Source organism: Pseudorca crassidens, chromosome 19 (assembly GCF_039906515.1).
Source record: "Pseudorca crassidens isolate mPseCra1 chromosome 19, mPseCra1.hap1, whole genome shotgun sequence".
Lineage (NCBI taxonomy): Eukaryota > Metazoa > Chordata > Mammalia > Artiodactyla > Delphinidae > Pseudorca > Pseudorca crassidens.
This window is the reverse complement of record NC_090314.1, coordinates 39069656-39085168: the sequence shown is the minus strand read 5'-3', so window position 1 is coordinate 39085168 and position 15513 is coordinate 39069656. Positions and strand designations below refer to the sequence as shown.

The 15513-nt window shown below is 40.4% G+C and overlaps 1 protein-coding gene across 10 annotated transcripts in view; it reads left to right on the top strand.

Annotated features, from left to right (window-relative positions):
* LOC137212723 (AP-2 complex subunit beta) overlaps positions 1–15513 on the top strand; it is a 149680-nt gene that overhangs the window by 93540 nt on the left and 40627 nt on the right. For 9 of the 10 annotated variants that reach the window (XM_067716462.1, XM_067716465.1, XM_067716456.1 and 6 more), the window contains 3 exons: positions 10867–10908; positions 11758–11904; positions 14826–14971. In XM_067716462.1, coding sequence (XP_067572563.1) covers positions 10867–10908; positions 11758–11904; positions 14826–14971 — 335 coding nt within the window. The remainder of the gene's footprint in view (positions 1–10866; positions 10909–11757; positions 11905–14825; positions 14972–15513) is intronic. The other variant, XM_067716464.1, reaches the window with a different exon arrangement.

The window sequence follows — 15513 nt, the reverse complement described above, 5'->3', positions numbered from 1 at the left end:
AATATTGAAATATTCATGGAGACTCAGAAATCCCTTATAAACACTGAAATAGCTCATCCTATTCTGTTGACACATGAGCTACAAGTTAAATGTTACATCCTCCCCACGGTTATGCCTTACCAACCCTGCTTATTTCCCTAGTGGTTTACGACATAGTGGACTTGCTGAACCTAAGAAGACAAAGAAATTAAGTTTGAAGGATGGAGGGGAGAAAGAGGCTCTATATTTTGATGTTGACTGGCCCAGGATTCTGTCGTCTTGTTTCTTAACCCACTTTAGCATGGAAGGGAAAGAAACATGTTATTTCCATTTGGCTTTGTATCAGCTCTTGCTGGCCCTTAAAACTAGTGAGTTTTCTCCTTATATTTTACACAGCTAATCCAGTCATGTGTCAGAATTCTGGCAAGTTTACATCAGATAGAAAAACAATTAGAACTTTCTCAGATTGTAGTAGCCCAAGTCACACATGGGCCTTTTTTCATTTTCTTTTTTTGCAAAGGATATTCTCTTTGGGGTGGAGAATAAATTGTTTTTATAATTGGATTTCAAAATATTATACAGCCTTTGCTAGGTAGGCCCAGTAATGTTTCTGTGTAACTCTAAATTTTAGCTTATTCTGACTTTGGGATTTAAAATGGTATAATTGGCGTTATAGCCCCAGAAAGTGTTTACATGCAGGTTTCTTCAGCTTATTCTGTGATATAAATATGTCTGAGAAATCAAAATGAGGAGTAAAAGCCCTTCTTTTTGCTTTGGATCTGTATGTAGTTAAATATATATCACTCAAAGAACCAAGATTCCTTTTAAGAGAATATCACAAGGAAGAGGCCTAAATCTGGCTGTGTGAATGACGAGTTTCTGTGGCAGCAGTAGTCTATGCCAGTTTTAAAATGCTTTTATTGTTCTTACGTAAATTATCTAATTTAAAGAGGAAAATCGTTCTCAAAGTTTTTACTTAGTCTATACAGATAGTGCTGTTTCTTGAATGAATTGTTGCCTTACAGCAGTGCTTCTCAAGCTAATGTGTACATAAATCAACTGGAGATCTTGAACAAGACAGATTCTTGTTGCTCTGGGGTGAGACCTAGGAGTTTGCATTTCTAACAAACACCCAGGTCTGTAGACCACATTTTGCATAGTAAAGACATAGAGTATCTGTGATCACTGTGAACCAGTTCACTTTAGTGTTTGAATAGCTGTTGGTAAACCCAGATGCCTTGTTCTCTTGGCTTCAGTAGTAAACACACTCCTGGAAAGGGGGCTCCTACTCTGCCTCAGATTGAGAGAGGGCAAGAAACTCTTGAAATTATTTTGTTAAAGGTCTGTCTTTCACTCTCTAGGAAGAAGAATGTTGCTGGGTGTGGTAGAATTTGACCCAGGTCCCCATTTAAAATATGGCCTGGATTAGAGTTATGTGATTGTCTGGCAAGCAGCACTTAGGTTACGTGGTGTTCATCTCAGAACAGCTCTCAGCAGCGTTTTTGCTGCTTTTATCACTGGTTTCTAACAGAACCTTACCCATAGAGGTCAGTGGTGTGCTGCTAATGAAGCGTGGCAGCTACTAACCTTTTATTTCAAGCTTTGTGGTTCTCAACTCTAGCTGCATAACTGGTATTTAAAAATATATATTGTCAGCGTTTGGACCCAACCCTAGAGCAATTAAATGGAATTTCTGGGAGACAGGACCTTAGACATTGGTATTTTTTTTTAAAAATCGAAGTTATTTTAATTTTGCAGCCAAGACTGAGAATATTGAGCCAAATGAAGCTCCAGGTGAAGTTAGGTAGAGATGTTACAAAATTGATCTTTAAACCAAGGCAGTGATTTTCACAGAAGAATTATATTTTGGTGAGCCCCTGGCACCTCCTACAAAACAGACCTCTCTGACTTTACCTTTGTTCTGCCTCCTACCCCTCCACACCCTCACCCCCTGACCCCAGGACATTTTCCTGTTGTGATTTGCTGTTAGGTGATCCAGCCTACCAGAAATTGACCAAGAGTTGAATTTGACCGATTTAGATTTAGTTGCTCATTCCCAGGGTTCTTCTCACCCTTGTTCATGTTCCATAATTGGAGACTGAAAATTGTCTTGTATTTTGGATTATCTACCCATTTTCTGTTCCTCTGTTTTAAAACTTGATATTCACTAGAGGATAATATTACTCTTCCATTTTCACATCCTGGTGACCCTCCCATTAGATCTTGTTTGCCCTCTTTCATCATTGCACTTGTGAAGTTTTGAGATTTAGTGAACTGTGACTTTTCTAGAACTGTCATTCAGGAAATACTTATCAATTTATTTATTCATTATTATTATTTGTCACAAGCTACCTGAAGGCTCCAGCCTTCTTCCATCAATAATCGTGACTCATATATAACAACTGTGATTCTTGAACCAAAGAGAGTGAAGTAGGTATATTGCTGTGATGTAAAAAACACACACACACGTGCACACCATTCCCAGGTGACTCTTAGATGGTGTTTTTCGTTGTTTGGTTTTTTGTTTGTTTTTGGAGACAGGTACCTTTGAAAATCACTGATGTAGGCAGAGCTTCAGATTTGTAAAAATGTTGCTTCTTCATCACAAAACTCAAATCAAAATGGATTTCCTACATACTCTTCACTTTCCTCCTTAGTTTTTGCTTGCCCTTTAGTGTATTCTCTTTTGCCTAAATGTAGATAGTTTCCTTCTCCCATTAGTGTAAACTTAACTGTCACCTTGATGTGGAATGAATTCAGGTAATGAAACTCTGATCTGTGTATAGAGCAATATAGTATACTATTTAAATGTTATTGGGGTTTTTGTTTCTTTGTTTTAGAAGCAGTACAGGTGTCTTTTTACGCCCCTGCTACCAAATCTAAGAAACTGCTCATCTTGGGTAGTGTGACATTTCTGACGGTGGTGCAGATCCTTCTGGTTTGGTGTAGTGTGAGAGGTGACCCGGCAGCCAGTATGTAAATCTTGCATACATGTTATAAAGATATACCATCTGCTAATGAGTCTGACATCGCTGAGGATCGCTAGAGTAATAATTGAATCTCAGTTATTTGTTGCCATTACTTTCAGACTGTCAACAGACTGTCAGGCCTTGGCTAAATTACGGCCTTCTGTTTATCCAAGGTGCTGTGCATTATTCTATTTAGGAAAATGGTGCTATTGTGCATCAAGAATAGAAAGGAAGCATTATCCAGAGTGCCCTTTCTGTGTGCTGACGAAGGGTTTCCTGCCAGAGATATGTGCTTCAGTGTGCCCAGCTAGGATGGAGTAGAAGAGAGGAGAAACTGCCTTCTCCTGACTCCAGTGTATGTTTTTCAGAACCTCCTACCCTGTTTCTTACAGGTTTTTACCTTCCAGATATTTCAGCTCATGAACTATTGTAGTAATGATTTTGAGGGTTTTTTTAGCCCATGGGAAATCCGTTGTACATACTAGTTTTGCATCTTCATATCTCTTCCTCTGGAAAAGAGTTGCTGTGATTTAAGAGCTTAAGTTTTAGAGTTGGTAGTCTTGTGAAGACAGTTTTGTAAGTTGTAGCCTAATTTTGCCTGGTAAATTCTTCAGTGGCTCTTGTAACCACTGTCTTTTTTATCAATGCATAGATTTAGTGAAGGCTGGCCTCAGGCAGTGTTGGGCATAATTACCAAATACTGAGTGCCTATTTCTGTGCCAGTCTCTGTGTTAGAACTTTTATAATTCCTAATCCTCAAAATAAGTCTGCAAGGTAATTGGCATTGGGTCCCATTTTACAAAAAAAACTGAAGGTTGCATAGCAAGTAAGACTCAGAGTCAGGATTTTGAACCCAGACTTCTTCAAAACTTTAAAGTTTATACGCACTTTTCCACTGTCCTGTGATTCCTCCAGTTTTTTTGTTATTGTCATTTTCCAGAATAGAATTCAGTCTCACTTAACTTTGGTCCTTCTCAGACTAGGGTACACAGTCTCTGGAGTACACAGCAGAGTACAGGGTGCATTTGAAGCTGCAGGATAAACCTGGTTCATCATCTTGCAGTGTCAGTCTTACTTGATGGTAAGGAATGTAAACACACTGTATTACAGCTTAGAATGTAAAATTGCATGAATGTTTAAGATAAAACACAAGGCTTGTTTGCCCTAGGCCTCTCCATGCTATACCTCCCAGATGCCCTGTGTGTGAGTTTGGGCTAGCTTATCATTAGGAGGCACTTGAAAGTTTGAGAAAGACTTTAGAAGTTTATTCATTAATGAGGAGAGGGATTGGATAAGTTTACACATCTGTCTCGCAGCAAAAGGAATAAGATTGCTTTCAGGTAGAGCCAGAAAATCCTGTGTTCCCATCTATTTGGTGGTGAATTGTGATATAAAGCAAGTACTTTCAAGGCAAATAAATGATGCACAGGACATTCTTGTGCTGAAAACTGGCAATCAAAACCACTCAGACAATACATTTCCTTTCTAGAAAGATCTTTGGCCTTGGGGTGGGAACGGAGGGGGTGGGGTCACTTTTTCCCCTAATTGGTTGTATTCATATGTGTTGGCAGTGTTGATGCAGATATGGTGCTCTAAGTCAGTTGGGAAAACAATTTTGTCAGCCTTCTGTCCATTTTGTGATAATTTTCACCAATAAAATGATTCATTTCCAAATTGTCTCCCCAAGAAATAATACTGCCATAGTGGTGCTTATATGGAAATGCATTCACTCAGTAAATATTTGAGTGCTTATTCCTTGTCAGGCTCTATTCTATGTACTGGGAATATGGTTGTGGTGAGTCCTTACAAACATACATTCTAGTGAGGGGAGACGAATGACAAACAAGTACATAGGTAGTAATTACTGCAAAGGAAAATGAGACAGGATGCAGAGCTTCTCCTGTGGATTTTTACTGCCTTGAACATTGAGTTATATCTGACCTAAGAGACCAACAGTGGCCATTCTAAGGACTTTCTGTCACATTCTATTCCCTGTCCCATCTCAGGAAGTAATCTATTATATCTCCCTATTTTTCCGTTGATGTAAGACTTTTTTCCCTTCAAGTTAAGGAGTCTTCTGATGATTTTGTATGATCTCAACTCATTTATGCTATTCCACATGAAGTCTATTCTCACCATGAGTTTGTCTAATAGCTTTTGCATGGTTACCTATTCTTTTCACCAATTTGATTAGTTATATTTTATGGTGCTTTTCTAAATAGCTTTTTGAAGATTAAATTAAAATTTGTAGCCCAGCAGTTGGAAAACCATACTTTTACCTAGAAGATAGTGTGTGCCTTCTAAAATCTAAAAGCTAATAGGAAAAACACAGACTGATGTTTCTGACACCAGTAGGATTTTGGTATAAGTTTTGTTTGTGATCGGAATCATTATGTACTATTTTTACATCATTCTGTTTTGACTCCTAACTAGCAGAGCTATATGACCTGAAGCATTCCTTAGACTCCCTTCAATTAAATCAGTTCTGGAAAGTGTCAAATAAAGGAGGTGATAATTCTAGACAGGAGCAAAGAAATGTGTGAGCTTAAGATCTACACCTCTAATTAAGAGAATGTCTTCAGATACTCAGCTCCAGTTTCAGAAGCAGACAGGTATATTTTAGACTGGTCAGATGGACCTCAAAGGGGCTAGCTAACCCAGAGCAGTGATTGTGAACATTTGTGGGGGGGGTTGGGTTTTTGCATTTAATTTTATTTTTATTTGTTTATTTATTTTTGGCTGCGTTGGGTCTTTGTTGCTGCGCAGGGACTTTCTCTAGTTGTGGTGAGTGGGGGCTACTCTTCGTTGTGCTACACGGACTTTTCACTGCGGTGGCTTCTCTTGTTGCGGAGCACGGGCTCCAGGCGTGCGGGCTTCAGTAGTTGTGGCACTTGGGCTCAGTAGTTGTAGCTCGCGGGCTGTAGAGCGCAGGCTCAGTAGTTGTGGCACACGCGCTTAGTTGCTCCGTGGCATGTGGGATCTTCCCGGACCAGGGATTGAACCCATGTCCCCTGCATTGGCAGGCGGGTTCTTAACCACTGCACCACCAGGGAAATCCCATGTAGGGTTTTTTGTTGTTGTTGTTCTTGTTTTGTTTTCGGTCTGCTTGGTGGCCATGTCAAGGCTTTTCCTTTTCTTGGAGTCAGGCAGACTTGGTCCCCTACAGAACCTCAGTCTTGAGTTCTTTCTCTGTACTTCTGCTTTTGTAGCATGTTGCCATTGGATGAAGGTATTTCCTTTTGGTATGCAGACGCAGCTCTCAAACTTTTGACTCAACCTGGTTCTGCAGCAGAGCTCATGCAACCGTGCTGAAATTCCCTTAGCCCATAAAATAAGTCACCATGAAATCACTACTTTCCATCCAATTACTGAATGAACAGTGCAGCGACACATCTCCCTAGTTCCACATGAACTGAACCTATTTCAGCACTTCTTCAGGCATGATAAAGCACCCACTCTGTGGCAGTAGCGAAATGTTAATGTTATTCTTAGTGCCGTTTAATGTGATTTAGATTGGGGGCTGGGGAATCTTTACCACTAGCAGAAATTTTAGACTTGGGTATCAGCTATGGACCTGTAGGAAAATTCTGCTCAGTTTTCAGCATTTGAAGTGTTCTTTTCCTGAAATTGGCACCTCTCCTTCATCTTCCTATATCCTGATTTAGTTGGTCTGTAGTTGACATTATTTCCTTCGTGGAGAAAATAGCGGCCTCATTAAGGCAGTCCTGGGATTAACGGGAAATGGACAGCTCCAAAAGACACTTAAAACGTACACAGTATTTTGACACCTAAGATTGAGATTAAAGCCATGCCTTATGCCTCTGGCACTTTTCACTCACCTCTCCCAGCTTACTGGATAATAGATATCACTGAAATTTTACTAGTCCAGTTTGACTGATTTTGTACCCTGCCTGATTAGTAAGTATTACCAAACAGATGAATCTTGTCTGACTCCAGATGATATCAGCAACTGAACTGAAATGGTTAGTGGCTAGTTCAGGCCAACATGACAACGACATTGCTGTGTTTTGTTAAGCTTTCTTGCCTTCCCCGCCCCCTCCTCGATTAATATCTGCATCATCCTGCTTGTCCCTGTAGATAGGAGAGGCCCTTACTGGGGAATTGGCTCCCATCCTTGCTGACATCTCCCTGTTAGTTACTCTTGCCCAACACTGTGCTGTCACCTGTGTCATATTTTCAGAGAGGAAGATGATAACCTCCCTTAGAAACTTTTCAGTCAAAAGGAAAGATGCTGAATAAAGTCTGAGTAAGCTATAGTTCTGCTAGTTAGAAAACATATTGAAATTGTCCTTTCCTTTTGCTCTCTGGACATAGCACAGTTATGTGAACCTTTATATTTCTGGCTGCATGTCTCTAACACCCTTTGGCTTCTGTCTCTGTAAGATCAAGAGTTCTTGATTGTGGGTTGCAGCTGAGTTGTATTTGATAAGCTGAACATAAACAAAGGAGTATCAGAATTACTTTTTAGTTTCTCTTACATGTTTTTGAATAAAATTGACAAGCAGCATGGTGGGGGGGAGGGGGTGGGAGTACATTTAGATCCTGTCCAGCTAAGATAATATTCATATAATACTCATGTATAATAAGAATGAAATCTAAGAAAATAAGGGCTATAAATGGGCTTTATTTCCTTTGGAAATAACACCACTAGTGAGTGCCTTTTCTCAATGCCTTTTATTGAATGTAGCATATTTGATAATACTGTCATTTCTCTTCCAGTGTGTTTTTTCTTTCTTGCCGTCGAGTGCCGACAAGGCCCATAAAGAATTCCATCTCTTTCAAGCTTCAGTTGTGACATAGGCCAGAAGGGAGGAGAGTGGCTGGGGGGAGGATGTGTAAGCCCATCAGAAAGTCATAAAACTAAATCAAAACCAGCATCAGGACAAGTGAGACATTCTGCATCATACCCTTCCTTAGAAAGGGTTTTTCTTGGACTTCCCTGGTGGCACAGTGGTTAAGAATCCTCCTGCCAATGCAGGGGACACAGGTTCGCGCCCTGGCCCGGGAAGATCCCACATACCGCAGAGCAACTAAGCCCATGTACCACAACTACTGAGCCTGGGCTCTAGAGCCCGTGAGCCACAACTACTGAAGCCCGTGTGTCTAGAGCCCGTGTGCCTAGAGCCCGTGCTCCATAACAAGAGGAGCCACCACAATGAGAAGCCTGCGCACCACAACGAAGACCCAACGCAGCCAAAAATTTATTTATTTATTTATTTATTAAAAATAAATAAATGGGGTTTTCTTTCTTCTTAAGTTCTAGCTTCCTTTTCAATTCAGGAGTTAGTGCCAAAGTAATTCCTGAGCATATATTCTTGTCTGATTCCAGATCATAGTTAATTCTCTAAGGCAGTGATTTTCAACCTTGTCTGTACATTAGAATCACTAGGGCAGCTTTTTAAAATTCTGATGTCCAGGCTACAACTCAGAACAATTAAATCACCATGGCTGGGATTGAGACTCGGGCATCAGTACTTCTAAAAATCCCCCTCCTCCCCACAGTTATACACACGCAGGTGGTTTATTCCATTGTGTGTCTAAGGTTGAAAACCATAGTTAATAGAACACAATTGAAGTAGTTATTAGTAATCTTAGAAAGATTGAATCTTACTCTAAGAAACCTCCAGGTTTTTGTGATGGAGGAATTGAAAACTAAAGACTTAACCATAATCAGTTTGCCTTTGCAAACTTATTTTCTTTGACTTTTTTTTTAACACATATCTACCCTGTGCTCCAGTCTAATTAGGCTACTACTCCTTCTTCCTTTTTTTTTTAAAAAAAAGTATTTATTTATTTATTTATTTGGCTACACAGGATCTTCATTGCCGCATGCGGGATCTTCGTTGTGGCATGTGGGATCTTCGTTGCGGCATGAGGGAATCTTTTAGTTGTGGTGTGCGAGATCTTTAGTTGCGGCATGCAAACTCTTAGTTGCAGCATGCGGGATCTAGTCCCTGACCAGGGATCGAACCTGGATCCCCTGCATTGGGAGCATGGAGTCTTAGCCACTGGACCACCAGGGAAGTCCCTACTCATCCTTCTTGATCATGCTTTTATTCCTACTTCTTAACCTTTGTTCAGGCTATTTGAGAAATAACCCCCCCCATTTTTGCATTCTATAATTTCACACTACCATGTCTTTGAAGCTTCTTTTCATTATCCTTCAGCCAAAAGGAGGCTCTTCTATTCAGAACTTTCTTTTTTTGCTTTAGTATATTCTGTATGGTTTTTGCATTCGTGTTTTGTTTTTTTGCCAGTTTGCAAAGCCTGGATCTTGTTCATCTATTGTTTTCCCCTCATTGCCCGGCATCTTTATAGTCCCCATAGTACCTTATGTCCAGCAAATGTGAGTGTGTGTTTGAATAAAAGGAATCTCATGCTTTTCAGATGTCATGCTATGGATGTGTGTTATTCTAGAAACAGGGAGAAGGTAGGTGTGTAATATCTTTTCTGTTTGCTGTCATTCTTTTCCAGTTACTCGAATTCTTGGTTGTGATGACCTTTTTATCTGTATGCCTGTGATTTCTCGCCCCACGTCCAACCAGTAAATAGTCTTCAGGAACCAGACTTTGCAAATGTTGGTTCTTTGAGGTTTGGAGTGTTCTGTAGCTTAGTGCAGAACATGCTTATTTATGCCAGTTATGAAACGCCTGGGGTTTTTGTTCTGTCGTGGTGGAAATAAGTCCCATTATTTTTCAGTATATATATTATTTTTGAGATTTTGGCAACCCAGTTTTATTTATCTGTCCATTGAGAAGGTAATAAATCCCCTCTCTCAAATCCTGAAGACAAATACAGTTGTTGTTGTTTTTTTTTTTTAACACAACCACAGCCTAGAGCTCTCCAAGTTTCTACCACTAAATGACAGACAATAAAGGAAACAGTGTTTTGTAAAGCATACAAGGCATTTGGTGATTCAGAGGGGAATGTTAGATGCACAGTGAGAACTAGGGAAGTTGCAGTATAGAATCGTAGCACAAAAGCGTATTGTTTGCTTTCTGAACAGCACCATTAGTTGTGGGTATGTGTGTTTTATGTTTCTTCATGCTAGCTATTTTCAGCTTCAGTTCTTCTTTAATGCTTTTGTCCTGGAATTCAGGGTGAATTATATCAGAGCCCTGACGGGAAAAAGAGGCAGAAGTAAGACCATGTGGAATTATTTTCCTGTCACCTAGCTAATTGCATTAGTCTAATTCTCCAATAGTTAGCATCCTTTTAAATGATCTACTCCAGATAAATCACAGCATTTCTGCGTAGCTGTATTGACTGTGGGAGAGATTTGAGGAATTGCATGCCTTCGCATTTCCTACCCAGATAGGATATCTTCCTAACCCAGCCGTTTGCTTTCTTAGGAGAGTTCTAAACTCTAAAAATCACTCTTGTTCAAGCTATAATTTTTGAAGCTTGAAATTGCAGCTCATTACTGGTTTGGTTCCCACTTACTCAGTGGGGCGGCAAGTTTTGTAGTTCAAAACATATTTTAGTTTTTCTTTTTTTTCCCCCCCTTAAATTTCCTTTTAAAGAAAAAATAAAACATATTCAGGACATTACGACTTAGAGATATAGCTTCTTGGAATATGTAAACTCTTTAAATCCTGTTTGGGTTTGTGCCTATGTACCCCAGTGGAAAGATTGGATCTGAAACATCCCTGAGATGTCCCAGCTCCGTCTTCTTTCCACGTTTTCTCAAAACTCCCACACACCATCACTTCCCCTACTCAGTTCCCCTAGGTTATATTTCTTTGCAATCTAGAATTTCTTTAGGCTTTGGGAGTCAAGTTGAATAGCATGTATTCCCCGCAACTTGGTAGAGCAATTTACAGATTCTGTATGGGCATCTAGTACTTAGCTAAATGAACTCTACCTTTCTCTCCTCTCTCTCCTTTCTCTCTTTCAGCTTGGCAGTGACCTTGGCGGGGGCATTGGAGGAAGTCCGGCAGTAAGTGCCATCGGTTTTTTTCACCGTGGGATGCACTGCCCCCTGTTTGATGCCTTTCCTATGCACACGTTCTCAGACCAGCCACTGCTGCTATCTAGCCCTGTACACCAGAACCTCTGTAGCAGTGTATGAAGAGTAGAAAGTAGCGTAGGGTTACTTGGATTCTTTGGGACCATACACCACATGTGGTGTAGGGGTCTCTTTAGGGATTGGCGCTCTGGTGTCTACAGAGTTCTTTGTCTTCCTGACATTAAAGGGCTAAAGGAAATGGAACCTCCCATCTTGACGAGAGAATACTCTTTTCTGTCGTCTAGAAAGAGCTTGAGCGTCAGCTGGACTCAGAGTGAGACTCTCCTCGTACGTGAGTTAGGGGGGTGTGAGTATCCATCTCCCCCAGGAGAGTTTCCTACTAGATATTTATGCCTAAATGCGGAAATAAGACTTGCCTGGGCCCAAGTGGAAATGGAACTGCTGTCTAAGTTGGATGCTTCTCCTTCTTCCTATAGAAACAGATTCCCCCTTCATTAGGGTACCTGTAGGCCTTTTGCACAGAATCATGGAAGCTAAAATTGGAAACAAACATAAAAAACTTTGGATCACTGTGTTCCTGATCCTACTGATGACTCTCTTGATAGAACTTCTAAAGAGTGTGTGTATCTTTTCAATGATGAAAAATAACCATGATGATTTGAAGGACAAAGAATATACGAATTAAACGCCTAAGAATATTGGAATTATGGTGTGTTCTTATTGATTTATCAATACTATTAAAATATATAGCAACATTTTAAGGACTATTAATGAATTCTTCCTGATCTCCCTGCTCCCCTTCCCTTTTATTCCCTGCAGGTGGGACAGTCCTTCATCCCATCATCAGTGCCTGCAACCTTTGCTCCTTCACCTACTCCTGCTGTGGTCAGCAGTGGTCTGAATGACCTATTTGAACTCTCCACGGGGATAGGCATGGCACCTGGTGGATATGTGGCTCCTAAGGCTGTAAGTAAAACAACACTTTCTTAGTGGACAGGACCTGAATTATTTAGCATCTGACATTTGTGTTACTCTCACTGATAATAAATCCAAGGTTGGGGCTCTTTTTCTAGAGGATTTACAAGGAGGATGAAAGGCGGCCTTAAACCTAGCAATAGGAAGCACCATAGCATCCTTATTAACCATTTGTATAATTAGACTTAAAATTGGAAATACTAAGCATTTAGTATTTGTTCTCTAGTTTAGAAATATTGCCTAGCTTGTCAACACTGAAGTCAGTCTAGTGTAGATGTGATATACAGAGCAACAGCAGGAGGAAAGAGATGTAATAGAGAAGTAACATTTTACTTTGCATTCTTTCCACTCCTTTTTCCATTGGTACTGCATATGGATTCTAGAGTGCCATTGCCCAGATTTGGTTTCCATGCATTTTACTACACCTTTTTAGAGTTTTGATTTAGGTTAGTGTCATTGGTGTCCCTCTAGTCTCAGCCTCACTTGATGTCATGCTCAGATTGAAATTCAAAAGGGGAAGGGGAAACTCCCTGTCAATGAAGCATATTTCGGCCCTTGGGAATAGTGCCTTCCAGGCTAAGCTAGGTTTCTTTTAATTTTGCCTTTCTGAGGGGCAGCATGCCTGGTTGCTTTCTGAATTCTCTGCCTGCTCAACCAGCTCAGTGTGGGGGATCTCTGCTGCAGATAGTAAACCAGTTGTCCATCCCAGGAGTCTTGTCTTTGTGTACACACCCATTACGTAGAGTAACCAGAAATATGATTCAAAACTGAGCTATAGTGTTTTGGCACAGCTTAGTAGCTTTGTTGTAAGGTTACTGCATTGGATATTATCCCCACACACTTTTAATTGATTAAGAGATTATGCAACGTACTTGTTTACTAACATTACAGTAATACCTAGAAATGACAAATTTAAATAATGTAGAAAGATCAGGTGGAAAATTAAGTTTCCCTCTGTCCCCACTTCCCCATAAATAGTCACTATTAACTTTTTCTGTGTCCTCTCAGAAGAAAGAAAGATCATGCATATACCTGTATGTTTGTATCCTTTAAATACTGTCAGTGGGATATACTGTTTTGCACCTTGTTTTTTCTCTACCACAGTCTTTTGAATGGCTGTATCCACTTTATTGATGTGTGCCACAACGTATTTAATCTTTCTCCTGGTGATGGACATTTAGGTTATTCATCTAGTCCTATCCCCACCCCCTTTTTTGTTATTATGATGTTACCATGAACATTCTTGTTTATGTGTATCATGGTATATTTTTGTAAGCATATCTATAGGATAAACTTGGAATGTGCTTGATCATTTAAGCATTAAAAATAGACATTACAGGGGCTTCCCCGGTGGAGCAGTGGTTGAGAGTCCGCCTGCCGATGCAGGGGACACGGGTTCGTGCCCCGGTCCGGGGGGATCCCACATGCCGTGGAGCCGCTAGGCCCGTGAGCCATGGCCTCTGAGCCTGCACGTCCGGAGCCTGTGCTCCGCAGTGGGAGAGGCCACAGCAGTGAGAGGCCCTCGTACCGCAAAAAAGAAAAAGACATTACAGGGACTTCCCCGGTGGTCCAGTGGTAAAGAATTCGCCTTCCAATGCATGGGTCGTAGGTTCGATCCTTGGTTGGGGAACTAAGATCCCATATGCCACCGGGCAGCTAATCCCACGCACCACAGCTACTGAGCCTGCATGCAACAACTACTGAGCCCGCGCACCTCAACTAGAGAGCCCATGTGCCACAAACTACAGAGCCCATGCGCTCTGGAGCCTGTGCTCCACAACGAGAGAGAGATCAACACACCACAACTAGACAGAAGCCCACGTGCCACAGCGAAGAGCCTGTGCAGCAACAAAAAGATCCTGCTTGTCGCAACGAAGTTCCTGTGTGCTGCAACTAAGACCCAACGCAGACAAAAATAAAACAATAAATTATTTTTTTAAAATAAGACATTATCAGCTTACCCTCCAAAAAGGTGACATCAAATTGTGTTCTCCAAAGCAGAATGTAATATTGCCAGATTCCTTATATTCTCCTTCACTGAGTATTACTGACTTTTTGAATTTTTGACCCTCTGATAGATGAAAAATAGTATCTTGTACTATTAAATAGTGTCATTTTCTTCTTTTCTTTTTCCTTTTTTTCCTGTAATGTGGTTGAGTATATTCTCATGTTTACTAGCCACCCACTGACTAATGGGTATTCTGTCTTTAGTCAGGACAGTTCATGAATTCCTGTTGGTTTATATATATATATATATGTAAACTGGTACACTCCAGGAGTATCACAGATTCTGGGGCCAGAGGTGGGTCACGAATGAATTATATAGAGAAAATAGGCATTCAGATTACTTAAACGACATCTGAATACTTACTATTTCCCAGAGACTATAATGAGAGTTAAAAATATACATAAGACATGGTCCTTGCCCTTAACAGATTACTGATAAGGAATTTGGTAATGATTTTTAAAAGTCTTCAAATATTGTAAACATGCGATTTTCATTAGATCAGTTTTTTGCCCTTTTAAGCCTTTTACCAAAGCTACTAACCAAAGAAACCCCATGTTATGCTCATTGGAATTTCTCCTTTCGCCATGGTTACCCATAGACTATTTTGGGGTTTGTTTTTCTTTGTTTGTTTGTTTTTGGCTTTGGTTTTGGGTTGGGTTTTTGTTTTGTTTGCTTGGGGTTTTTTTGTTTGTTTTTTTGATTTTTGGTGGGTTCTTTTTGGTTCTTAAATAGTTGAGAATGATCTCAAAATTCAGCAAATATGACTTTATCCAGAGCCTTTTGCATTTGGCTTGGTATTTATGGTATAAAAATCACCTTAGTTGCCTAAGGAAGTGAAATCTTAATTTCATCTTTATTCAGAAGCGTCCTGTCTGGTTTCATTGGGCTTTATACTGTGTTTCAGGTCTGGCTGCCTGCAGTAAAGGCTAAGGGCCTGGAGATTTCGGGAACATTTACTCACCGCCAAGGGCACATCTATATGGAAATGAACTTCACCAACAAAGCTTTGCAGCACATGACAGACTTTGCAATTCAGTTTAACAAGAATAGGTAAGAAATCTGAGTTCCCCAGCTCGATCCTGAGACAGCAGTGTACTTTGTGTCCAACAAGAGAGTGTTCTATTTAGCAGTGGGTAAAAACTCTCGTGTTGGCAGATGTTTGATGTAGAGTGAGTGGAGGCTGTTGCACATCTGTTCAGTGGTCAGCTTCAACACTGGAGGCCCTAGGGAATTTTGCTGGGAAAACTCATCCATATGGAATAAGAAAACTGTCTTTGCCATTATAATCATACCTTTTCTATAATGTTTCGTAAATGAAATCACGTAGTATGGAGTCTTTTGCATTTGGTTTCTTTCACTTAGCATAACGCTTTGAGACGTCTCAGCAGTCTGTTCTGTTTTACTGAGTAGGACTCCGTCGATGCTTATACCGTGATTTGTTTACACTTTCACCAGTTGGTGGAACTGGGGATTGTTTCCAGTTTTATCTTTTTTGACTAAAGCGCCTGTGAATATTCATGTACAGGTCTTTGTGTGGATATATGTTTTCATTTTTCCTGGATAAATACCTAGCAGTGGTATTGCTGGGTCAT